Source organism: Chiloscyllium punctatum, chromosome 14, assembly GCF_047496795.1.
Source record: "Chiloscyllium punctatum isolate Juve2018m chromosome 14, sChiPun1.3, whole genome shotgun sequence".
Classification (NCBI taxonomy): domain Eukaryota; kingdom Metazoa; phylum Chordata; class Chondrichthyes; order Orectolobiformes; family Hemiscylliidae; genus Chiloscyllium; species Chiloscyllium punctatum.
The window spans coordinates 2444300-2471021 of NC_092752.1; the positions used below are offsets into that span (position 1 = coordinate 2444300).

Consider the following 26722-nt stretch of genomic DNA (forward strand, 5'->3'; position numbering starts at 1 on the left):
TCACAAAAATAAAGGCTCTTTAATACACTCTCATCAATATAATAAAAAACTATTTCTAAATAAAAAAATATGAAACGTATTTAAATGGAGATTTTCCCCCTTGTTCCCAAGGGGTACCACTTCCTTTCCAAAAGTCCATCATATCCTCTCCCAACCAGTGCCCCACCCTTGACCCAGGCGCCCCTTGATAGGATGAAGAAAATTCAAATATACTACAGAGCTAGAGTTAACAGTGAGCACCCTACCCCCCCCCCACCCCACACCAACACCAACACCTGGATATATTTGGTAATGTTAATACCATGTATAAACATACATAACTATAAAATTACAGCCTCAACAAGTAATAATTAAATATAATAATACAAAATAACAGGGGAAAACAAACCCACTCCTAAAAACAGAAACAAAATAGGATCAGGTAACCACCTCCCCCCCCAACATTAACTAGACCCCCCGGCCTATATATAAAAAAAGGGAGAAAATCGCTAAGTAGAGAACAAATAAATAAATCCCTCTCCCCACCCCCCGAAGATAATATTAAACAGTAAGGTTGAAAAAAGAGATTAATATAAAAAGAAAGGGAGGTGTAAACCAGAGTGGGGGGGGGGGGGGGGCGTGGGGGAAGAGCAAAACAACATCAATTAACTCTTACAATTTATCTAAGAGAGTCCAAATATTCCTTGGCCTTTTCCGGCGATCCGAAGTTATACACGGACACTTCATGGTTAAAACGTAGCGTTGCTGGGTAGCGCAAGGAGTACTGAATATTTAAGTCCCTTAAACACTTCTTTGCTTCATCAAACACCTTCCTCTTTCGGACCAGAGCTGGGGAAAAGTCCTGGAATAACAATCTTGGATCCTTTATAAATCATGGTTTGAGGATCTTTCACAAGATTTCTGGAAGCTTCTAAAAGCATCTGCCTCTCCTTTAGCTCGGCAGCTGGAACAGGACCGGGCGGGGGCGCAGGTTCGAGCCGGGTCACGTATTGCAACCTGGTAGGCCCATTCCACCCTTACCTGGCCTGATCCAGCTTCCAGATTTAAAAGCTGTGGAAGCCACTGTTCTAAGGTCTGGACTCGCTGTTCGAGAGTCCGGACGGGATCCATGGGCCGATTCTGCTGTAGTCTTGGAGGTCACGGTCTTTAGCTCCGCCCCTCTGACTCGGCACTCAATTTCCTTGATGTCTCGGTTGTACTTTTGTAGCGCGGCCGAGAGTGAGTCCCATCAGCTCCCGGACTCTTCGATGAAGGTGTCAATCTTCGCATCGAGTTTAGAGATTATTTCCACGAGGCTTGCCACCATAGGTAAGTCCCCCGGGGCGGCTGCGGATGCCTCTGTTGCAGCTGGAGAGGATGGGGGAGGGGTTCCTGCCACTGAGAACTGTGGGCTCCCTTTAGTCATTTTTACTGGAGATTAAATTGTTTAAATTCAGTACTGAGCAACTAATTACATTAAGTAAAAACTATTTTAAATGATTTGGTGAGTGTGGTGGGGGTGGGTGACCCACTTTGCCCAAGCCTTAGGAGGAGCACTATAGACTCAGACTTGCTGGGACGCCGCCATCTTGGCCCCGTAACATTCTTAACTCATGCCTAATCAAGAAACATTTCCCTTCTCAGGCAGATCAAGTCAAATGTAACATTGTGTGTCATGTTTTAATGCAGAAAGTGCAGTGTAACGATGATAATGGGAGAGGCTTTAGTATGATCTCCATGGATAGAGAAGGAGAATCAGGGAAGGGATGTTTGAAGAAATACAACTGTTGCATAGTGCAATGGCTGGCACACCTCAGTCACGTGACCTCTACCTTTGCTGTAACTTGCTTTTACTTTAGCCTATGGCTAAACATGAAACCAGAAATGTGAAGATGACATTAAGTGAATTTTCAGAGCTGTTAAGAGAGCTCCTGTAAAGAAAAAAAAGGTAAATTTAAAACTATGGTCTGCAATGTTGAATTACCGAGTCAGATTGACTCTAACTTTTCCACTCCATGATTTGAAAACTAAAGGAGACATCACAGAGAATTGGAATTTGTACCATTATGCTAAAAGATAAAGCCAAAAAATGAGCAACATATTGGAAAAAAAGGAGACAAATTTACAAAAGAAAAGAAAGCATGTTCGTGTTTTAGATTACTTACAGTGTGGAAACAGGCCCTTTGGCCCAACAAGTCCACACTGACCTGCCGACCCAGACCCATTCCCTTACATTTCACCCCTTCACCTAACACTATGGGCAATTTAGCATGGCCAATTCACCTGACCTGCACATTTTTGGACTGTGGGAAGAAACCGGAGCACCCAGAGGAAACCCATGCAGACACGGGGAGAATGTGCAAACTCCATACAATCAGTCACCTGAGGTGGGAATTGAACCCAGGTCTCTGGCGCAGTGAGGCAACAATGCTAACCACTGTGCCACCCATAATTTCTGATGATCTTATGGCTTATGGTGTACAGCACAAACATTTGCAAAGATTAGTTGGGCTGAATGGTTTATTTCTGTGCTATGCATTATGTGTACGATATGACAACAGTAGTTACACTCCAAATGGATGCAAAACATTTTGCTTTAGAAATGCAAGTTATTTCTCTTCCTAACAGATGATGCACTCTCAAATCAGAATATGTGGGAAGGTGGAAACTGTCAACAAGAGACTGGTAAGCACAACCCTCTTGACAGGAAGGTTCACGTTCATTGACAAAGTAGTTCTGCTGTAATTCATACAGTCATCAAGAAATCTTTCAACTACTTCTGGCAAGTTTATCTATTACTATAAGTGGGTGTCAACACATGGCTAAAAGGGATATTGACAGTTTGCTGTCTTTGGGATTCTAGTGTGTGAAAGGTTAAGGGAATTGTCCTAATAGCCAAATAAATTAGTCCAATTAGCCATTCACATAAAGTGTGATGTCCATACATCAAGGTGAAGCCATCTCAGTGCTGTATTCATTAACTTTATCAGTTCATGAGTAATTTAATCTATGAAAAAAATCACTTCTGGCCAATATTGAAAGCTGTAGTCACCAAAATATATTAATGTATGTGTCAGTGATACGGATAATATTCTATTTGAGGTTTTACAGTTGCAGAATCTCCTTCCTCTAATCTCCAAGATAATCGAATAGAATATAAAAATTTTACTATTGGATTTAAGATGAACTGATTCAATTTGCCTAACTTAGTACTGAATTTCATGTTTATAAAGATATATTGAAGGGATAATTTTAACTTACAGCAGTGGGAGAGATTTCCTGGAGTAAACCTGCTGAATTTTTCTGCTAATAGAACATAGAACAGTACAGCACAGAACAGGCCCTTCAGCCCACGATGTTGTGCTGACCATTGATCCTCATGAAGGCAAATCTAATGTACGAACCCTCAAATTTCTGTGACCATATGCATGTCCAGCAGTCTCTTAAATATCCCCAATGACCTCACTTCCACACTGCTGCTGGCAACGCAGTCCATGCTCCCACAACTCTCTGCGTAAAGAACCCGCCTATGACATCCCCTCTATACTTTTCACCAAACAGCTTAAAACTATGACCCCTCGTGTTAACAATTTCTGCCCTGGGAAAAAAAGTCTCTGACTATAAACTCTATCTATGCCCCTCATTATCTTGTACACCTCAATTAGGTCCCCTCTCTTCCTTCTTTTCTCCCCAATGAAAAAAGTCTGAGCTCAGTCAACCTCTCTTCATAAGATAAGCCCCCCATTCCAGGCAGCATTCTGGTAAACCTCCTCTGAACCCTCTCCAAAGCATCCACATTTTTCCTATAATAGGGCAACCAGAACTGGATACAGTATTCCAAGTGCGGTCTAACCAAAGTTTTATAGAGTTGCAACAAGATGTCATGGCTCTTAAACTCAATCCCCCTGTTAATGAAAGACAAAACACCATATGCTTTCTTAATATTTTCTACTTTCTCCTAGTTTTTTTTGTTTTCACATTTTTATTAGTTTCAAAGAAAACCAGGAAATTGAATTTTGATTAAGAAAAATGCAGGAATTACTTCTTTAAGAAACCTGCATTTTTGTGATACCTTTTACTTATTCTCTAAATGTTTCAAGACAGATTCATATCCATTTTAATTACTTTTCAAATTCAAGTTATAAAACTATGATACTCTGATGAGACATGAAATCCCAACTGCTGTCCTCTCAGGTGGATATGAAAAGATTCTTTGGTACAATTTTGAAGCATAGCAAGGGAACTATGCTTCCCCTGCATAGTAACTGAAGTAGGCCATTCAGCCCCTTGAGTCTGTTCCACCATTCAATGAAATCATGGCTGATCTGTGATATAACGTCATACACCTGTCTTTGGCCCATATCCCTTAATATTCTTGCTAAACAAAAATTTACCTACTTCAGATTTAAAACTAATAACTCATCTAGCATCAACTGCTGTTTGTGGAAGAGAATTCCAAACATCTGTCACACTTTGTGTGGAGAAAGTGTTTAGCAAACTTGCCTTCATTGCTCAGACCACTGAGTTTCAGAGTTGGGACTTTATACCGAAGTTGTGCAGGACGTTGGTGAGACCGCTTTTGCAGTACTGAGTGCAGGTCTGGTTGCCCTGCCATAGGAACGATATTATTAAATTGAATGGGGTTCAGAAAAGATTTGCCAGTATGTTGCCAGGACTGGTGGGTTTGAATTAAAGGGAGAGGCTGGATAGGCTGAGATTTTTTCATTGGAGCATAGGAAGTTGAGAGGTGACCTTATAGAGGTTTATAAAATTGAGGGACACAGAAACAGTGAATAGCAAAGGTCTTTTCCTTAGGGTGGGGCAGTTTAAAACTAGGGGGCACATTTTTAAGGTGAGAAAAGGAAGATATAAACGGGTGTTCTTGTACATCAGTCAATGAAAGCAAGCACGCAGGTACAGCAGGCAGTGAAGAAAGCTAATGGCATGCTGGCCTTCATAACAAGAGGAATTGAGTATAGGAGCAAAAAGGTTCTTCTGCAGCTGTACAGTGCCCTGGTGAGACAACAGCTGGAGTATTGTGTGCAGTTTTGGTCTTCAAATTTGAGGAAGGACATTCTGGCAATTGAGAGAGTGCAGTGTAGGTTCATGAGGTCAATCCCTGGAGTGATGGGACTATCATATGTTGAAAGATTGGAGCACCTGGGCTCATATACACTTGAGTTTAGAAGGATGAGAGGGGATCTGATTGAGACGTATAAGGTTATTGAAGGATTGGATAATCTGGAGGCAGGAAGCACCTTTCTGCTGATGGGTGAGTCCAGAACCAGAGGACACAGTTCAAAAATAAGGAGTAGGCCATTTAGAATAGAGTTGAGGAGACGCTTCTTCATCCAGAGAGTGGTGGACATACAGAATACTCTGCCCCAGAAGGTAGTGGAGGCTAAGTCTCTGGATAATTTCAAGAAAGAAATGAATAGAGCTCTTAAAGATAGTGGAATCAAGGGCTGTGGGTGACAAGGCAGGAACAGGATACTGATTGTGGATGATCAGCCATGATCATAATGAATGGTGGTGCTGGCTCGAAGGGCTGAATGGCCTACTCCTGCACCTATTGTCTATGGACCTAAGGGGTAGCTTTTTTTTTATAGAGAAAATGGTCCATATGTGAAATAAACTGCCAGAGGAAGTGGTAGTTGCAGGTACAATTACAACACTTAAGACATTTGGGTAGGTACTTGAATGGGAAAGGTTTAGAGGGATATGGGCCAAATGCAGGCAAGTGGGACGAGTTTAGTTTGGGAAACTTGGTCAACATGGATGAATTGGACTGAAGGGTCTGTTTCTGTGCTGTATGACTCTAGGACTCTGCGTGATTCTGAATGGTTTGGCCCTAATTTTTAGACTATCACCTAGTTCTAGAATCTGCAACCAGTAGAAATAGTTTCTCTTCATCTACTCTGTCTTTTCCAGTTAATATGTTGAAGACTTTGATCAGATCACACATTAACCATCTAAATTCTAGAGAAACAGGCCTAATTTGTCTAGTCTCACATCAAAACTTAACCCTTGAAGTCCAGGGATAATTCTTGTAAAGCCACGTTGTACTCCCTCATAGGAGGATATCTCCTTCCTTGGGTGTACTGCCCAGATTTGCCTATATCACTTCAAGTGGGTTCTAGCCAGGGTTGTACGTAACTGCAGCATAAAGTCTACTCCCTTATACTCCAGTCCTCTAGATATTGTGTATATGTATGTAACATATATGTTTTCTCCCAACGTCTTGGGGCCAATATTTCTCCCTGAACTAAGATTGTAGAAAAACATAATTGTCACGATTTCATTGCTGTTTGGGGGATCTTGTTATGTACATTACAATACTGGTCTCACTTAAAGGATGTTCATAAGTCATGTTAGGGAATTGTGTAAACATTTGAAAAGAAAAATATATATAAGGCTATTATGCAAGATGGAGTGGAACCAATAAGATAACTTTTTCAAAGGCCAACTGGCTCCTTCTGCGCTAAACTGAAAAGGAGGAAAAGGACAGGATCGGTTTTTTATTAATCACAAATAGTACTTACAAGAAGTGAATACATTATGATTGGATTACATAATCACTTGTGCAGGTTTGAATATGATTAGATAATATAGTCATGTCTTCTAACTTAGTCTACATTCTATGTTAACAAATATGGATAAGTAAATCTGAAACCTTTTGATTCGAAACATGTTATCTTTAGAAATACTATAAGACCATTATTTTTGTTATCAAGTTTGATCGGTGTGTCACCTTTGTTGTGCACACCTCCCATGTCTGCATGAATAAATGTTTGCACAAAGAAACCGAGTCTTGTCTGGTCTTGAGGAGGAATGAAGGGATAAAATCACTCTTTCATATACAATACTATGAAATTTACATACAGTAGATTAAATTATCTCTCAGCTTAATTTCTCACTGAGATAGACATTGGACATATTTGCCACTAGACTCAAATCCACACCTTGGCTTAAATTACTAAGCATAGTGAGCATCAGTATAAACCAGACTCACATAACCAAACACGGGAAAAAAAGTCCCATGAACAATGTAGCTTTGTTTGAAAATACACTGATGCTGCACCTTAGCTGAGCTAGAAATAGTGAGTTTAAAATATAAAGTATCCAATGAAAAAACAACTCAATCAATTATTTGCAATCTCGGTCCCTTCACTCTACATATTTGTTCCATCACCACATATGCATATAGATAAAACCACCTAAACAGAATAACACCACAAACAAAATGATTCATTGTTTCTTTCTGTACTACATTTAACTACATTAGCGTAGACTTCCTTAAAACTTCACTTCCGTATCAAATTATCTTTCAGTGATGGTACATTTTTCTATGTTGAGTTCATGGAATTTACAATGCAAGGGAGCATTTTGCCTGTCCTGCGTTTTTACAAAAAAACTTGTATTTCTGTAAAACCTTTCTTGACTTCATGATACACCAAGTGCTTTATATTTTAAAGAAATCCTTTTTTGAAGAAAATGAACATGGGAAACACATAGCAGGTCAGGCAGCCACCATGGCAGGAAACAGTTAATGTTTCAGGTTGATGACCATACTGATTTCATTTAAGATTTCCCGCATCTGGGATATTCAGTTGTTGTGTTGAAATATGTTTTTGAAGAATGGTCACTTTCATAGGGAACACAGCAGCCAATTTGCACACAGCAAGCTCTCAACAACTGCAATGTGGTAATAATCAGATAACATGCTTTTGCAGGTCTGATTGAAACACAAATATTGGCCAGGACACCATGGATAACTCAATATAAGATCGAGACAAACAATCCACTCCCCCTACTCATTATCAACAGCCTTGCATTTCTTTTTCTTTTTAAAGCATTTATCCTATTCTGCTTTGAAAATTATTATTGAATCTGCTTCCACTGTCTTTTCGGGCAGAACATTCCAGATTATAACAATTCATTGCATAAAAAACAATTCTCATCTTCCTATATTTTTGGTCAATTAACTTGAATTAGTGCCTTCTAATTACCATGATCCCACTAATGGAAACAGCTTCTTGTTACTTAATCAAAACTCAAAGTTGAACATCCCAAGTAAGAATACTGCTTTAGTCACCTTCCCTTAGCTTAGGTTCATAGTAATAGAAGCAGGAGTAGGCTATATGACCTGTCAAGCCTTCTCCGCCATTCATTACAATCATGGTTGATCTATCCATTGTCTCAACTCCTACCTGTGTTATCCCCATAACCCTTAATTCACCTACCATGCAAAAACCCATCCAACTGTGGCTTGAATATATTTAATGAAGCTGCCTGTACTGCTTCCTTAGGCAGAGAATTCCATAGACTCACTACTCTCTGGGAAAATCAGTTCCTCCTCATCTTTGTCCTAAATCTACTCTCCCTAATCTTGAGGCCATGTCCCCTAGTCCTAGTCTGACCCACCAGAAATACCTTGCCTACCTCTATCTTATCTATCTCTCATAATTTCATAGGTTTCTATAAAGAACCCCTCTCATTCTTCTAAATTATAGCGAATACAGTCCCAAGTGGCTCAACCTGTGCTCACAGGGTAAGTCCCTCATCTCCGGAATCAACCTGGTGAACCTCTTTTCACCACCTCCAAAGCCAGTATATCGTTCCTCAAGTAAGGAGGCCAGAACTGCGCAAAATACTCCAGGTGTCACCTCACCAACACCTTGTCCAATTGCAGCATAACCTCCTTGCTCCTAAATTCAATCCCTCTAGCAAAGAAAGCCTTCTGTTTGCCTTCCTGATTACCTGTTGCACCTGCAAATCCAATTTTAGTGATCCATGTACAAGTATTTCTAAGTCCCTCTTACAACAGCATGCTTCAATCTTTCATTATTTAAATAATACCCTGACCTACTATTTTTATTTCCAAAGTGGATAACCTCACATTTATCAACATTGTACTCCATCCTCCAAACCTTAGCCCAGTCACTTAAGCTATCTAAATCTCTCTGCAGACCCTCCAAATCCTCTGCACAGTTTGCCTTTCCATTCAATTTAGTGTCATCAGCAAACTTGGACACGTTACACTTTGTCTCCTCTTCCAAGTCATTTGTATATCAACAGTTGCAGGCCCAACACTGACTCTTACGGCATCCTGCTCACCACTGATCTCCAACCAGAGAAACACCCATTTATCCCAATTCTCTGCTTTCTACTGGTTAACCAGTCCTCTATCCATTCTAGTACATTTCCCACAACTCCATGTATTTTTACCTTATGGAGGAGTCTATTACGTGGCACCCTATCAAACACCTTCTGAAAATCCAAATACACAACATCCACCTGTTCCCCTCCATCCATAGCACTTGCCACATCCTCAAAAGAACTTCAAGAAGTTTATCAAACACAACCTTCCCTTCCTAAATCCATGCTGCAACTGTCGGATGGAACCCATTCCATCGAGGTGTCACACTATTGCTTCTTTAATGATAGCATCCAGCATTTTTCTGACTACAGATGTTAAGTGAACTGGTCTATAGTTAACTGCCTTTTGCCTACACCCTTATTTAAACAGTGGCGTGACATTCACTGTCTTCCAGTCTGCTGGGACCTGTCTGGAGTCCAGTCTATTTTGGCAAATTACCACTAACGCATCTACTACAACTTCCACCATTTCTTTCAGCACCCCGGGATGCATTCCATTAGGACCAGGGGACTTATCTACCCTTAGACCCTCAAGTTTCCTCAACACTACCCCTTTAGTGATAACAACTGAATTGAGGTCCTCATCTCCCATCATATCCTTAACATCATTCTTTGGCATGTTAGACATATCTTCCACTGACTCAAAGTGGTTACTCAAGGCCTCATCCATTTCAGCATTACCCAACATTAATTCCCCCTTCTCATCCTGCAAGGGGCCTACATCCACTTTAGCCACTCTTTTCCATTTTATATATTTATAAAAACTTTTCCAACCTGTTTTTATATTCTGTGCTGGCTTGCCTTCATAATCTATCATTTCTTTTTTTATTGCTTGCTTCATGGTTCTTTGTTGCTTTTTAAAGTTTTATTAATTTTCCTGTTTCCCAATATTCTTGGCTACCTTGTAAGCCTGAGTTTTTAACTGGATGCCTTCCTTTATTTCCTTGGTTATCCAAGGCTGGCTCTTCCTACCTTTGCTATCCTTGTTTTTGACTGGAATATACTTTTCTTGAGCACTGTGAAAAATCTCTTTGAAAGTCTACCACTGTTCCTCAACTGTTCAACAATATAACTTCTGTTCCCAGTCTAATCTAGCCAACTCCTTCCTCATCCCATTATAGTCTCCCTTGTTTAAGCACAACACCCTGGTTTTAGACGATAGTATTTCACCCTCCATTTGTATCCGAAATTCAATCATACTATGATCACTCTTTCCAAGAGGATCCTAAACTAGGAGATCATCAATTTTACCTGTCTTATTCCACAGGACCAGATCTAAGATTGCATGCTTCCTTGTAGGTTCGGTAACAAGCTGTTCAAGAAAGTTATTAGAGGAGTTCTATGAACTCCACTTCAAGACTGCCCCGACTGACTTGATTCGGCCAATCAACGTGCATGTTAAAGTCCCTCGTGACTACTGCCGTTCCATTCTTACATTTGTCAGATATTTCTTAATTGATTGCCTGTGCCACTTTAGCATTATTATGGGATGGCCTTTAGACTACTCCCACCAGTGACTTCTTCCCCTTACTATTCCTGATCTCTACCCAAATGGATTCAACATTTTGCTGCTTAGATTCTAATTAAGGATTCTCATCCTTAATTAAGAGTGCGACCCCACCTTCCTGCCTATCCTTCCTAATTACCTGATACCCTTGGATATTTAATTTGCAGTCATCACCATCCTGCAATCATGTTTCTGTAATGGCAACTAAATCATACCCCTTTGTACTGATTTTGAGAGGTGCTACAACTGCTTCTGAAAGAATCAGAGGCAGAAGCAATCTCAATGAAATATATAAAAATCTCAGAGGGTTTGAGAGGGTCGATGCTGAGAGGGATTTCCACAATCAACAATCCTGGCTACAGTCTCAGAATAAGGAGTTGGCTATGTAGAGCTGAGAGGAGGAGAAATTTATTCACTCAGAAGTGGTGAATCTTTGGAAGTCTCTAATCTAAATATATGTGGATACTAATTTTTGGAAATTATTCTATTCTGAGGCAGTTAGATTTTTGGACTCGAAATGAATCAAGAACATGGGGACCAGGCAGGGAATATGAACAATTAGCCGTGATCATACTGAATGTTGAAGCAGGCCCAAAATTCCTGATTCTATTTTTAGAACTCGTTACTGAACTTTCTATAGGGAAAATCACATCTCATCAACTTGATTGAGTTTTTTGAGGAAGTTACCAAAAGATTGACGGGGCAAAACAGTAGACACTGTTTACTTGGACTTTAGTAAACCCTTTGACAAGGTTTTGCACAGCAGACTAATAAGTTAAGTTAGGTCACATGGGATTCAGGTTGAGCTTGCAAATTGGATACATAATTGGCTTAATAGCAGGAGGTAGAGAGTGGTGGTGGAGGGTTGTTTTTCAGCCTGGAGGCCTGTGACCAGCGGTGCTCAGCAAGGATCAGTTCTAGGTCCTCTTTTGTTTGTCATTTATATAAATGATTTGGACGTGAATACCAAATGTATATTGAAGATTACAAAGAAATCTTGATCAAATGGGTCAATGGGCTGAAAAATGGCAGATGGAGTTCAATCTGGATAAATGCAAGGTATTGCATTTTGGCACAACAAACAAAGTTAGGGCTTATAAAAAATAATGGTAGGGCTTTGGCTAGTGTTGTAGAACTGAGAGACCTAGGGGTTCAGGTATATAATTCTTTGATGTTTGCCTCACTTTTAGACAAGGTGGTGAAAATGGCATTTGGCATGCTTACTTTCATTGTTCAGTCCTTTGAGTTATAGGAGTCGGTAAGTCACATTGAGGTTAAACAAGACATTGGTGAGACCTCTTCTGGAACACTGTGTCCAGTCTGGTCGACCAGTTATAGGAAGGATATTGTTTGGAGGATTCCAAGACAAGGGGGTACATTTTTAAGGTGACAGGAGAGAGATTTTAAAAAGACATGGAGGCAAACTTTTTTTTTACACAGGGTGGTTCGCGAGTGGAATGAACTTCCTGAGGAAGTGGTGTATGTGGGTACAATTACAACGTTTAAAAGACAATTGGATAAGTACATGAATAGGAAAGTTTTGGATGGATATGTGCCAGGAGCTGTCAGGTGGGACTAGTTTAGTTTGGGATTACGTTTGGCATGGACTGGTTGGACTGAAGTGTCCGTTTCTGTGCAGTGTGACTATGACAGCAATCCTAGTTTCTTCAGTCTCACTATGTAAATAAAATCCCTTTCCCCAATTTTAACAAGTTTTCTCTGCATCTCCTCCAGGGATTTGAAATGTGGTGTCTAGTTGGAAATTTGCATCTGGTCCCAGAAACTTATTTACATTTGGTGTTTCTTCTAATGAGAAAGTTCTTTACTATATTGAGCCAATTTTGGTTAGACCACATCTGGAGTATAACTGTACAAAATTGGTTTCTTTATTTAATGAAGAATGAAGATGCATTGGATACAGTTCAGGGAATATTTATTAGACTCATAGCTAGGCCGGGTGCATGTTCTTATAAAGAAAGGTTGAACAGGCTGGGCTTGTATCCAATGGAGTTTAGAAGAGTAAGAAATCACTTGATTGAAATATGTAGGATGTGGAGAGATGGTATCATGAAAGATTCTAGAACTAGAAGTCACTGTTTAAAAATAAGTGGCCAAGTTAAGACAGAGGTGTGGAGTATTTTTTTTCCTCAGATGGTTGAGTGTCTTTGGAACAGACACATGTGACAATGGAAGCAGAATCCTTGGATATTTTAAAGGGAGCGAGCTGAAAAGTTATTGAGCATCGGGGGAATGATTAGATTAGATTACTCAGTGTGGAAACAGGCGCTTTGGTGCAACAAATCCACACCGACCCTCCGAAGAGCAACCCACCCTACATTTACCCCTTCACTTAACACTATGGGCAATTTAGCATAACCAATTCACCTAACCTGCACATATTTTGGACTGTGGGAGGAAACCGGAGCACCTGGAGGAAACCCATGCAGACACTGGGAGAATGTGCAAACTCCACACAGAGAGTTGCCTGAGGCAGGAATTGAACCTGGGTCTCTGGCGCTATGAGGCAGCAGTGCTAACCACTGTGCCACCATGCCACCCATAGTGTGAGTAATCAAAAAGGAACAGCCGCAATCTGACTCAAAGCAGGATCGAGGGGCTGAGTGGCCGACCTCATGCTTTTAATTCATATGTTCATAAGTTGGTCCAATCTGAGGAAAACGTTCCAATTTCCTCAGATTGGACCAACTTAAGAACATATGTGCAATTTTCCTCTTGGAGCATCTTTTGATTGGCAGTATTTTTCATACCTGACAGATGAATTCCATTGGATCAGCTGTTCTTATTAGCAATCGTTCAATTTCTTCCATTGGAGTGTAATACAAAACTTCAGCCTGGGCTATTCTTACTCCTCCACAATAAAGGTTCATTGTCACTGGGCCAGCAGGGAGGTCTGTAAAACAGGAACTGCTGTAAACAGAGAGAACTGAATTTCTAAAGCACTTCCCACAGTCACAGGACATCCCAAAGTGCTTTCAGCCCATGAAGTACTTCTGAAGTGTTAACACTACTGTAAGAAATATGGCAGCTGATCTGCACACAGCAAGCTCCCATAAACAGCGATTGGTACTGATTAGACCATCTTTCAGATAATGCCCTACAATTTATTACATTGTATCTGCACCTGACAGGGCAGAAGGGAGAGTATATCAATATCTAATTTCGAATACAGCATCTTTAACAGTGCAGCACCTTCTCCAAGGTGTTGACTTTCTTCCTAAAGTGGTGTGCCCAGAAGTGGACACAATATTCCAGTGGTGATCCTAACCAATCTACAACTGGAAATGCCACAAAATATTTTTGTGTATAAGATTTATTTTCTTATTATTCTTTACATGACTAACCTTTAAACAGTGGCAACCATGTCTCTTTAGAAAACCCTCTAACTCAGTGTCTGGATTCAAGTTTCAGTGCACAATCCAAACTGACACTCCAGTGGAGGACTGAAGGAATGCTGCACTGTCAGAAGTACTACATTTTTGAGGAGAGGTCCTGCTTGCCCTCTCTGATGGGTGTGAATGATCCAATGATATTATTTTGAGGAGGAAAGAGAGATTTCTCTAAAGAGCCCTACTCAATAGTTATCATTCAACCAAAATCACTAAAAACAGATATCTGATCTTATCACATTGCAGTTTGTGGGACCCGACTCACTGAAGGTTTGCAGCAGTGTTTCCCATATTACAACAGTGACCAAAGTTCAAAACATATTTCATTGGACATTGCCAGTGGCCAGGGAAGCAAGATTTTTTTTAAAAAATTTAGTTAGAGATAGAGATAATCTGTTCTAGAGTGAGATCAGGAAACAATACATCATTAAAAAGGAGTAAAAATATAGAACTCACTTCATCAAAAATGCTGAGACGGGGTGGGGGGGGGGGGAGAATCAGCTGGAATTTTGAAATCTGAAATTGATAGGTCATTGTTTGGCAAGCATCTTAAAGCTTTTGGAACTAGGGTGAATGGGTGGAATTAAGATGCAGATCATGCATGATCTAATTAAATAACAAAACATGCTTTAGGGGCTGAATAGCATCCTCCTATTTCTGTCTTCCCTTGACTACTTACCTGACTCATCCAGGTATTTGTCTCCAATGCTGTGGAAATATGTGCAAGTTTCATTAGTTAACCTAACACTGAAGTGGCTCAGAAGAAAAACTGTTTAGGCTTTTCATAAGGAGTAACACATTGCAAACTTGAGCAGCTCTGAACTGGATTTTCCCACAAATCACTCACTCTGGTAATTGAGTCTTTGCATTGCATCAGTTACAATCCAAGTTTCCATTACAGAGCTCATCACAAGCTGGTGAAACAACTTTGGCACTTTAGAATGGAAAGTTGGAGTCAGATTTACAATGGGTATACAACATCTCAGAAACACTACTCTGAATCTTACAGTTTTCCAAAGGACAGTTTGGAAATGCCCAGTAAAGCTGTAATGTAATGTTTGGAAAGTGGGCAGTCTACCTTACAGAAAGGCTCAAGTGAGCAGCTACTTTCCAAATGAACCAAGCAATGAACATTGTGATTTAAAATGAATGCTCAATGTGAGAATTACTTTTCAGGATCTCGGAATGAATGATCTTTTGTTTCTGAAGCATCTATCTTTCCTTATTAGGTCCACTGTCAAGCACACCAGCAAGTTAGGCTGCTGCTTTTCCTTCTCTGTGTAAATTGTCTATAAAAAGCAAGGCAGGTCTAATCCAGCCAATTACTATCCCATCTGTCTACTCTAATTCATAAGCAAAATGGATGGAAGGCATAATTGACAGGGCCATCAAACAGAACTTGCAATGACCTAATCAATAACGCCAAGTATGATTTCCTCTAGAGTCACCCAACTCCTGACGTCATTACAGCCTTGGTCCAAACAAGAACAAATGAGCTGAATTCCAGAGGGGAGGTAAATGTGATGGCCCTTGACATCTAGGCCACATTTGACCAAATGTGGCCTCAAGAAACACTACCAAATCTAAGAATTGGAGGAAATTCTCAACTGGTTGGAGTCTACCTGGCATAAAGGAATACAGTTATGGTTTTTGTGGGTCAATAATCTCAGCTCCAAGATTATAACTGCAGGAGTTCGGCAGGGTAGTATATCAGGCCCAATTATCTTTCGCTGTTTTATCAATAACATTCTTTCCATAACAATGGTGCAGGATGGATGAATTCCCTGGATGCGGAGTCTAAATCATCACAGGAGTGTGATGATGACCAGTTAATGTGTTTAAATGATTTTGGTTGAGAATAAATACTAGCCAGAACACAGCACAGAATCCTCCACCAAAGAAGCAAAGAATTGCGGATACTGAAATAAAAACAGGACTTACTGGAGAAACTCAGCAGGTCTAACAGCATCTGGGGAGACAAAGCAGAGTCAACGTTTCGGCCCAATGGACTCAAAACATTAATTTTGCTTTTTCTTTGCAGATGCTTCCAGATCTGCTAAGTTTCTTCAGCAATTGTTTTTGTTAATGAACTCCTTTGCTTGTCTTCAAATATTGCCGTGGATTATTTTCTATCAATGTGCAAGGGTTGAAGGTTCTCACTCTGAAATGGCAGCATCCTGAATACTACAGCAGCATCTTGAATCTTCAACAGGGCAGCATTCCCTCAGTACTAACTGTCTAACAGGGCAGTGCTCCCTCAGTATTAACCCACCAACTACAGTATTACTTCCATTCTGACTTTCCAACATTATTGTACTCCCTCAGTACTGACTCTTCTCCAGTGCCATAATCCTCCAGCACGAAGCTCTGACAATGAGTCACTCCTCATACTGAGGTTCCGACAGTGCAGCACTCCCTCAGTGCTCACCCTCCGACAGTGCAGCACTCCGTCAGTACTGAAGCTCCAACAGTGCGGCACTCCCTCAATACTGACCCTCTGACACTGAGGCACTGACTCAGTACAGTCCTCACTACAATGCAGCACTCCTCAGTGAGACCCCTCCGACCCAGTATAGAGTTCCTTCACTACTGGCTGGTTGACATTGCAGTACTCCCTTGGTACTGACCCTCCAAAAGTGCAGCACTCTTTCAGTACTTCTGTTAGCCTAGATTTTGCACTCATTTCTTTGTTATATACCCTGTTCTTTGACCCTAGTGTGAGTTTAAATGTAAAATATGAAGACAAAATATTAATAAAAGCAAAATACTGCAGATTCTGAATATTTGAAACAGTGTCCACCACATTGTCATAGGGTCTGTACTGAGAGAGTGCTGCACTGTTTCAGAGACAGTACAGAAGTAAGTGTAAGTGTAAGTGTCAGAAGGTCAGTACTGAGGGAGTATTGCAATGTTTTTGGGTCAGTGCTGAGGGAATGCTTCTGGATTAGTGGTGCTGGAAGAGCACAGCAGTTCAGGCAGCATCCGAGGAGCAGTAAAATCGATGTTTCGGGCAAAAGCCCTTCATCAGGAATAAAGGCAGAGAGCCTGAAGCGTGGAGAGATAAGTGATAGGAGGGTGGGGGTGGGGAGAAAGTAGCATAGAGTAAATGACCTGGGAGTTGCAGTGGGAGAGGGACTCCCTGAGATTCTTGTAGAGAGGAGGAAAACCTCTTCAAGGTAGGCATCCTTGCAAGAGGATTCGCAGTAGGGTTAATGCTGCACTGTCAATGGATCAGAGCAGAGAGAGTGCCACACTGTCAGATGATTACTACTGGGGGGAGCACTATACTATCGGAGGATCAGTACTGGGGGAAGAGTCGCATTGTCAGAGGGTCAAAACTGAGGGAGTGCCACACTCAGAGTGGCACTTTGGACGGTCAGTACTGAGGGAGCACAGTACTTTTGGAAGGTCAGTACTGACTGACTGCTGCAACCTGGGAGGTACCATCTTTCAAATGTGATTAAACCCAACATTATATCTGCCCTCCCAGATGGATGTGGGTCACATGACCAGAATTTCTAGGAAGAACAGGGGAGCCTCCCCGGGTGTTTGATTAATTTATTTGAATTGGGTTAAAATTTAATTCCTCATTAACATTACATAAAACAGATTATTTGATCATTATCATATTGTTGCTTTTGGAATTTTGCTGTGCAGAAATTACTTGCATGTTTCCTAAATTAAAATATGTTGATTTCAATAAGTTAAAAACAGGAGTTAAATTTTCTGTAGAGCAATGTGGAATGGATTAAATGGAAGAAATGTTCCTTTTCTCAATATGCCGCGTTACGTTTTAACCTGGTTTGCCTTTTAAGATTTTTTTCCTAGCTAATATATGTTAACAATTAGCAATATATCTACAAATTTACTCGCTCCAGCATCAATCTTCTGCAAACGTAATAGCGAAAGAAGATTGGTTGTTAACTAGAGAGGACAGTATCAATTGTCAGTGCAGACTGAATTAAACTTTTAAATAGAGTTAAATTCAAAGATGTGACTTCAAAAAAATCATTTTTCAGGATAATCTAGCAGGAGGGACAATGCCATTCTGCAGATACTATGTTTTAATTAAATACAGCAATTCCTCACTTAATGTTGTAATATGTTCCTGAAAAAACCTTTAAGTGAGTTAAGTTTGCCAGAATAGCCAATCTGAAAGTTGTATTTAAGATTTGTAGCAACATTCCTGTCATAACAAAACCAGACGTTAAGAAATGATTGCAGGAAGTCAGGTTTTCTAACAGCAAAAGACTACTTTTGCTGAACCTTCAAAGTATAACTGCTTAATCCAATTCAAATGAATGGGTCAAATGCAGGCACAACTGTCTCCCAAAGATGGTTAATAAAAAACAAAATCTATGATAAAGCTGCATGTTCCCTAATTTTACGCTTCTGACTGATTTTAAATATCACTTCTCCAATTCTGACTTTGCGTGCATCTCCAATCATAACTGTTCCTCAATGGGCAACCATGCCTTCAGTCTCCTACATCCCAAGCTCTGGGATTCCTTCCCTCAATTTCACTGCTTCTCTACCTTTCTCAGTAAAACGTTGCTGTCACATCTGCACTTTTGTTCAAGTTTTCGGTCACTCATATCTATTTGTGAATTTAAATTCAACAACAGACAAAATCAGGAGGAATGAGGTTCCATACTTCTAATTGTCCCTTTTTTTTGCTATATAAACATCAGGTTTGTTCCAACTGGAAGACCACATTGATGCGATGAACAAGAGAACACAACAACACCTCTACTTCCTCAGGAGGCTAAGGAAATTCAGCATGTCTCTCAAGACTCTTACCAATTTTTATAGATGCACTATAGAAAGTATTCTATCCAGATGCATCACAGCTTGGTATGACAACTGCTCTGCTCAGGATCATAAGAAACTACAGAAAGTTGTGAACACAGTACGGTCCATCTTGCAAGCCAACCTTCCATTCACTGACTCCATCTACACTTCCCACTGTCTTGGGAGAGCAGCCAAGCCCCTTCCCACCTTGGTTATACTCTCTTTCACCCTTTTCTATTAGGCTGAAGATACAAAAGCATAAATATACCTACCAACAGATTCAAGAAGAGCTCCTTCCCCTCTCTTATTAGGCTTCTGAATGGACCTCTCAAATTTTAAATTTAATGTTGAGCTAGCTCTTTGTGCACCTTTTCTGCAGCTGTAATATTACATTCTTCACATTGTTCTATTACCCTTGTGCATTTTGTATGGTATAATCTGCTTTTCACTGACAATAATGAATCTGACTTATGACCATAATAAATCAAATCAAAAATAAGCAACATCTATCATTAACAAGGTATTTCAACCGGTTTGTAGAATTAAATTTTCCCTGTTGACTTTATTTCATTTCTACATCACAAGTACAGCAATGTTACATCATTCAACATTGTTCAAAGGTGAACTAAACAGTGAGACGGTGTTTTTACAAAGCTACTGGCAGGGTAGGGCAAATTAGACAGCAATGCTTGGATTTCCTGAATTGACCATGCCCCTGCAGGGTAGGTGCTTATAAGTACTATTTGATATTTGTGCGTGAATTATAGCAAGCTCTTTGAGCTTGACTGTTATTTTGACAGAAAATTCTGGCATATACTTAATATCTTAACGTCTCAAACTGTTTTTTTTGCATCAGCTTAGAGCAGCTAGTGACATTCTGATTCGGAATGTGCTGTCGAAAGGCCAGTTTGGGTTGACACTCCATTACAATACTGAGGAAATATCACTTTGTAATGCTTAGGTAAAAAGCTGTCTACTATAGATCCCATGGCACTTTCTGGTTGAAAGCATGAATTTCTTCCAATGTAGCAGCTGACAATACCCGCTCTCTAAACAGTTGTGCCAAAGCTAAGTCCACTGCTCATACATTGGAATCTGGGAAATCCAAGATAGAGGAAGGGAAAAAATTGTGGCTGCAAGAGCTGCTCCTTTGTTGACATATTGGTAGTGTTGGACCTGATTTCCTCAAATTCTAGGACTAGTAATTACTCCATTATAAACGGTTGCATTGTTTTGGAAATTTGGGGAAAAAAAGATCAAAACAATGGCACTTTAAAAAAAGGAGAAGGAAGACAAAAAAGTTTTGACCATCTGAGGCATGATTCAAACCTAGCAGTAATCTACACAGCTGCTGCCTTTGCTGTCCAGTTTCAAGTATCTCTGGACATTGGAGTTTGTTTCAGAAAAGTAAGCAAACTGCGAGATTCATAGCTGACCTTGGCAAAACCTGTATGAGGTTGTTTACAGCAGTTAAGCAGCTGTTTTTAAAAAGTATAACTTTACTTTTTTTTTGTAAATCTACAATAGTGAATAGAGTGAGTTCTTTTTTGATTATAAGTTTTTATTGAGATTTGTCTCTTGATTAAACTTTAAAAAAATAATTAATAGCTACTAAGCGAACCTGGAGCCATGTTTTTAGAGCAGTAAGACAGAGCTATATTCTGGCACTGTAGATTGTTAAGGTGTAAAAAGGCTTTTAGCAGAATGATGCGCTTTTCCTGTTGGATGTGGGCAATTAGGGAGAGTTTCCATGTTACTGATGATTATGTTTGCAGGCAGTATGTTTGTTAGCGAATCCTATCAGTACACAGTGGGCAGCACGGTGGCACAGTGGTTAGCACTGCTGCCTCACAGCACCAGAGACCCGGATTCAATTCCCAATCAGGCGACTGACTGTGTGGAGTTTGCACGTTCTCCCAGTGTCTGTGTGGGTTTCCTCCGGGTGCTCCGGTTTCCTCCCACAGTCCAAAGATGTTCAGATTAAGTGAATTGGCCACGCTAAATTGCCCGTAGTGTTAGGTGAAGGGGTAAATGTAGGGGTATGGGTGGGTTGCGGGTCAGTGTGGACTTGTTGGGCCGGAGGGCCTGTTTCCACACTAAGTAATCTAAACATGGATTGTTTGGAGCAGCAATAAGGAATTTACAGGAGTTAGGGGGTGTGATGGATGGCAGTTGCAGGGAGGGAGATAAATTGAAGATACAGTCAGGTAGATGGGTTACCTTCAGGAAAGGTAGGAGAGGCAGACAGCCACAGGAAACTTCTGCACCCTCTCTATCTCAAAACAAGTATTCTGTTTTGGAAAAATGTAGGAACTGATGGATTCTCATGGGAATGTAGCACGGATAGCCAGGTTTCTGACGGCAGGGCTAGCTCTAATGTAACGAGGGGTACACCAGGTTCCAAGCAATCGATTGCAATCAGAGTCACAGACAGACGTTTCTGCAGCCAATAGTGGGACATCAGAATGAAATGTTGCCTCCCTGGAACAAAGATCAAGATATCTCAGAGAGGGTGCAGAATATTCTCAAAGGGGAGCGCAAGGTTGTTGTACACATTGGAACTAACGACACAGGAAGAGAAAAGGATGACATTCTGAGGACAGAATAAGAAGGTCAGATTAGTGGGGCAGTGGGGAAATGGACCAAGAAAAGAAATCGGTCTAAGACTGGTATAGTCAGGAAAAGAGCAAGTCAAACAGATAGGGCAGGCAGGAACAAAAAAGGAGAGAACGAGGTATGACTAATAGATTAAATGGCATTTATTTTAGTGCAAGATGCCCAACAGGGTATGGCAGATGAACTCAGGGCAAGAATGGGAACATGGGACTGGGATATCATAGCTATTATAGAGATATGGCTCGGAGTTGGACAGGACTGCCAGCTAAAATGTTCCAGGGTATAGATGTTATAGGAAGGATAGAAAGGGTTGGGGGTGGGTTTGGTAAGAAAGAAGGGGGAGTGGCGTTTGAGTTAGGGATAACATTATGTCTGTATCGGAGGAAGTTATTCCTGAGAATACATCCAGGGAAGTTATTTGGGTGAAACCGAGAAAAAGAAAAGGGATGATCACGTTATTGGATTGTTCTACAGATCCCCCAGCAGGAAACTGAGAAACAAATTTGCAAAGAGATCTCAGTTATCTGTAAGAATAATAGGGTGGTGATGGTGGGGGATTTTAACTTTCCAAACATAGACTGGAACTGCCACAGTGTTAGATCTTGGACGGAGAGGAATTTGTTATGCCTGTACAAGAACATTTTCTGATTCAATATGTCAATGTACCTACTAGCAAAGATGCAAAACTTTACCTACTCTTGGAAAATAAGGCAGGACAGGTGACTAAGGTGTCAGAGGGGGAGCACTTTGGGGCCAGTGGCCAAAATTCTATTACTTTTAAAATAGTGATAAAAAAGGGTAGACCAGATCTAAAAGTTGAACCACATCATCCAACGACATTTCCGCCATCGCCAAACAGACCCCACCACCAGGGATATATTTCCCTCCCCACCCCTATTCGCTTTCTGCAAAGACCGTTCCCTCCGTGACTACCTGGTCAGGTCCACACCCCTCAACAACACACCTTCCCTTCCTGGCACCTTCCCCTGCCACCGCAGGAATTGCAAAACCTGCACCCACACCTCCTCCCTCACCTCTATCCAAGGCCCCAAAGGAGCCTTCTACATCCATCAAAATTTTATCTGCACATCCACCAATATCATTTATTGTATCCGTTGCTCCTGATGCGGTCTCCTCTACATTGGGGAGACTGGACGCCTCCTAGCGGAACGCTTTAGGGAACATCTCCAGGACACCCACACCAATCAACCACACCAACATATCAACCACCCCTCCCACTCTGCTGAGAACATGGAGATCCTGTGCCTCCTTCACCGCCGTTCCCTCACCACCCGACGCCTGGAGGAAGAACGCCTCATCTTCCGCCTCGGAACACTTCAACCCCAGGGCATCAATGTGGATTTCACCAGTTTCCTCATTTCCCCTTCCCCCACCTCGCCCCAGCTCCAACCTTCCAGCTCAGCACTGCCCTCATGACCTGTCCTACCTGCCTATCTTCCTTTCTACCTATCCACGCCACCCTCCTCTCTGACCTATCACCTCCATCCCCACCCCCATTCATCTATTGTACTCGATGCTACTTTCTCTCCTCCTCTCATTTATCTCTCTACTCTGCAGGCACTCTGCCTCTATTCCTGATGAAGGGCTTTGGCCCAAAACATCGATTTTCCTGCTCCTCAGACGCTGCCTGACCTGCTGTGCTTTTCCAGCACCACTCTAATCTAGACTCTGGTTTCCAGCATCTGCAGTCCTTGTTTTTACCTAGTGAAAATAATGTCTGGTATGCTTGCCTTTATTGGTCAGTGCACTGAGTATAGGAGTTGGGTGGTCATGTTGCAGCTGTACAGGACATTGGTTAGATAACTATTGGAATATTGCGTGCAATTCTGGTCTCCATGCTATTGGAAGGATGTTGTGAAACTTGAAAGGGTTCAGAAAAGATTAACAAGGATGTTGCCAGGGTTGCAGGAACATTACCAAGGCTTTGGAGAGGTTGTAGAGGGGACTTACTGGAAGGGTACCAGTAATGAGGGACTTCAGTTAAATGGAGAAACAGAATAATCTGGAATTGTTCTCCTTCAAGCACAGAGGTTTTGTGGTAATTTAAGAGAGGTGTTCAGTGTTAGGAATAGTTTGTTTTGAGGCAGAAACTGTTCTACAAGCTTGTGCTATTAGAAGAGGCTGAATAGACTGGGGCTATATTCCCTGGAGCATCAGAGGCTGAGGGGTGACCTTATAGAGGTTTATAAAATCATGAGGAACATGAATAGAGTAAATAGTCAAGGTCTTATTACTGGGGTGGGGTGTCAGAGCTATATAGATTTAAGGTGAGGGGGGGGAAGATTTAAAAGAGGCAACTTCCTCATGTAAAGCATGGTGCATGTACAGAATGAGCTGCCAGAGGAAGTGGTAGAGGAAGGTACAATTACAACATTTAAAAAGGCATCTGGTTAGATCTATGAAAAAGAGATTTATAGGGATATAGGCTAAATGCTGGCAAATGGGAACTAGATTTATTTAGAATATCTGGTCAGCGTGGACGAGTTGGACCGAAGGGTCTGTTTCTGCGCTGTATACCTCAAATGATTCTATCATTCACATTCTCTGAAAGGTTTGTATGGGATATTCAGGCAAAATAATGAACTTCATAGACAGTAATCCAGGTGAAAAACAAAATGCTGGAGAAACTCAGCAGATCTTCTAGGCAAGTCATATTGGACTAAAAGCATTAACACTGTTTCCACAGGTGCTTTCAGACCTGCTGAATATTTACAGCATTTTCTGTTTTTATTTCTGATTTGCCTGTATCCATTTTGCTTTCATTAGTGGAATCAAGAGATTGTTCCTATTTTCAATTCACTGATAAAATACACTTAATTGTGTTCCAGGTTTTCAGGTGAATTCAGGTTTGCTCAGTAAAATCATAAAATACAGCACAGAGGAGGCTACTCAACCCATCATGTCTTTACTGGCTCTTTCAAAAACATATCAAATTATTCTCACACCCTCTACATTTTTCCCACAATGTTGTAAACTTCTCCCATCCAGACAGTCAAGTTATTTTAGGCATTGCATTCCCAGATCATCACAATTCATTGACTAAAATAAATCTTCCTTCTCCCTCCACAGAGATTTTCATCTTCAATCTAGATCTCTGGTTTCCAATCTTTCTGCTTGTAGAACAGTTTCTCCCTCTCAAAGCAAACTATTCCGAACAGTGAACACCTCTCTTGAACTACCATTCAAACTTTATGCTTGAAGGAGAGCAACTGCAGATTATTCAGTCTCTTCATTTAACTGAATTCCCTCATCATTGGTACTCTTCTAGTAAGTCCCCTCTACAACCTCTCCAAAGCCTTGGCAATGTTCCTAAAATGTTATACTCAGAATTCAAGGTAATTAACCATAAAATCAAAACTGTCTCGGGTGATTTGGTGTGCATTTCAATGTTGAGTCATAGAACTAAACTGTTACCATTCAAGAAAATCTAACAAAAAGTGTGCAGAATGGCAGATGAAGATGGCCATGTGGGTCAGGGGAGCAGCGAATAAGTAACAAAAGGAGAAAGTATCAGGTGGCGGCTGCAGCACTGTCAGAATGAGGCAGACATGGCTCTACTCCAGCCTGACAGCTCCTAATGATCAAAGAGCAGGTCACATGCTTAATTCCCTGGTACAGACTCCTAGGCTGAGCTTAGGTTCCAGGTCCTTTGCTAGGCCCAGGTGCCTGAGGGCAGTGGCAGGGACAAGTTTAGCCCTACAGCAGGACCCTGCGGCATTGGCAGCAGTTATATCAGCTCAATGTGAACTCATGGCAGCAGTGGAAATGGTGTTGGTGGAGGTGAGATGGTGCCAGAGAGTGATGATTCTTTGTTACAACGTTAGCAGTGTGGTGAAACATGGTTTCAGCATTATCGGTGGTTTCACAGCAAAGACTCAGGGCATTGGAGTGAAGGAGCCTGGATCTAGGCCCATGGCTATGCTAGAAGCAGCAGCTCTTTAAAAGATCACCTAACCTCATTGAGGTGAGACTATAAGATTAACTTTATCATTTTATTTTTCTGACTGTATGTTTTGTGTTTTGGTTTATTTTCTGTGTTTTAAGATAGCGCTCTAAAGAACACTTTTCACTGAATTTGTAATAAATACAAATGACAATAAATCAAATCAAAATTCTACTTCAGCATTGATCATATCCTCAGGGTATCTCTTCCTAGCCAATCAATAACTGCTGTAGGAGTGAGATGCGTTTCTTACCGAGAGCTTTTACACAAAGTGTTTGACTGTTCCAAATAGTTGGTCGAACCTTCATTTTCTCAGTTCTTGACAGAAATTCAATCTCTGGGCTTTCCTTGAGTGAAACACCATCTTTCAGCAGCATATATATCTCACTTGGGCTCTGTGTTGTAAGGAAGGTGAACAGGCTGTAAGTCACAGGCTAAATTTTGTAGATATTGATATTAATTCTGACATGATGAATTGTTTGAATTAACCATAACAAACAAAGGAGATATTAGCTATTTGACAACGGGATCATATTTTAGATTTTCTGTTTTACCTCTGGGACTCTGGGAACAGCAGGAGACTTTTTAGCCCCTCATGCCTATCTCTTTACTCAATTAGCAAATGGCTGATCTGTATCTTTACTCCATCTACCTTACCTCGTCCTATAACTCTTACTACTGCTACTAATCCAAAAGGTAAGTTATGACTTCTTTTCTGAACTACGCTGTTTGGAATTTGACAAAATACATCAGATGGTTTTGAACCAAAGATTTAGAAATAAACAAATTCTAAATAAATAAAAATGAAAATTTGGATGGCAGATTTCACAGATTCTTTGTTTATAATAATGTTTTGAAAATTTATTGTGCTAATGCATAATCTCTAGCATAGCGAAATATCCTAAAGGTACCTCACAGGGGCATAAGCAAAAACATGCGGCTTTGGCCTGCAGAAAGACAGGTCAGTTTTGGCAACATTCTAAAGAAGTAAAGAGAGGTAGAGAGATTTAGGAGCAAAATTCCAGAGATGAGGGCATGATCATAGGGTGAAGTGATTAGACTCAGGAATACAACATGTTAGAGGAAAGTACCTACTTTGCACTGTATCCGATTTGGTATCACCAACACATGCACAGTACTGGAATTATTAATACCAGGTCCTCCAAGTGGATCTTCTCTTGGACCCATATACTGCTGCCAATCATTGACACCGGATTCTACAAATGAATCTAAATGGAAACAAAATGCAGAATACTGTAAGTACAGATGTGTAGACTTGAGCTTAACTTAACCAAAGCT

General features: G+C 40.8%; 1 protein-coding gene across 4 annotated transcripts in view; it reads right to left on the reverse strand.

Moving 5' to 3' along the window:
* LOC140485543 (B-cell scaffold protein with ankyrin repeats-like) overlaps positions 1-26722 on the reverse strand; it is a 309357-nt gene that overhangs the window by 220237 nt on the left and 62398 nt on the right. For all 4 annotated transcript variants that reach the window (XM_072583754.1, XM_072583753.1, XM_072583755.1 and 1 more), the window contains 3 exons: positions 26519-26652; positions 25677-25818; positions 13414-13556 (listed from right to left, as the gene is read on the reverse strand). In XM_072583754.1, the coding sequence (XP_072439855.1) occupies positions 13414-13556; positions 25677-25818; positions 26519-26652 (419 nt within the window). The remainder of the gene's footprint in view (positions 1-13413; positions 13557-25676; positions 25819-26518; positions 26653-26722) is intronic.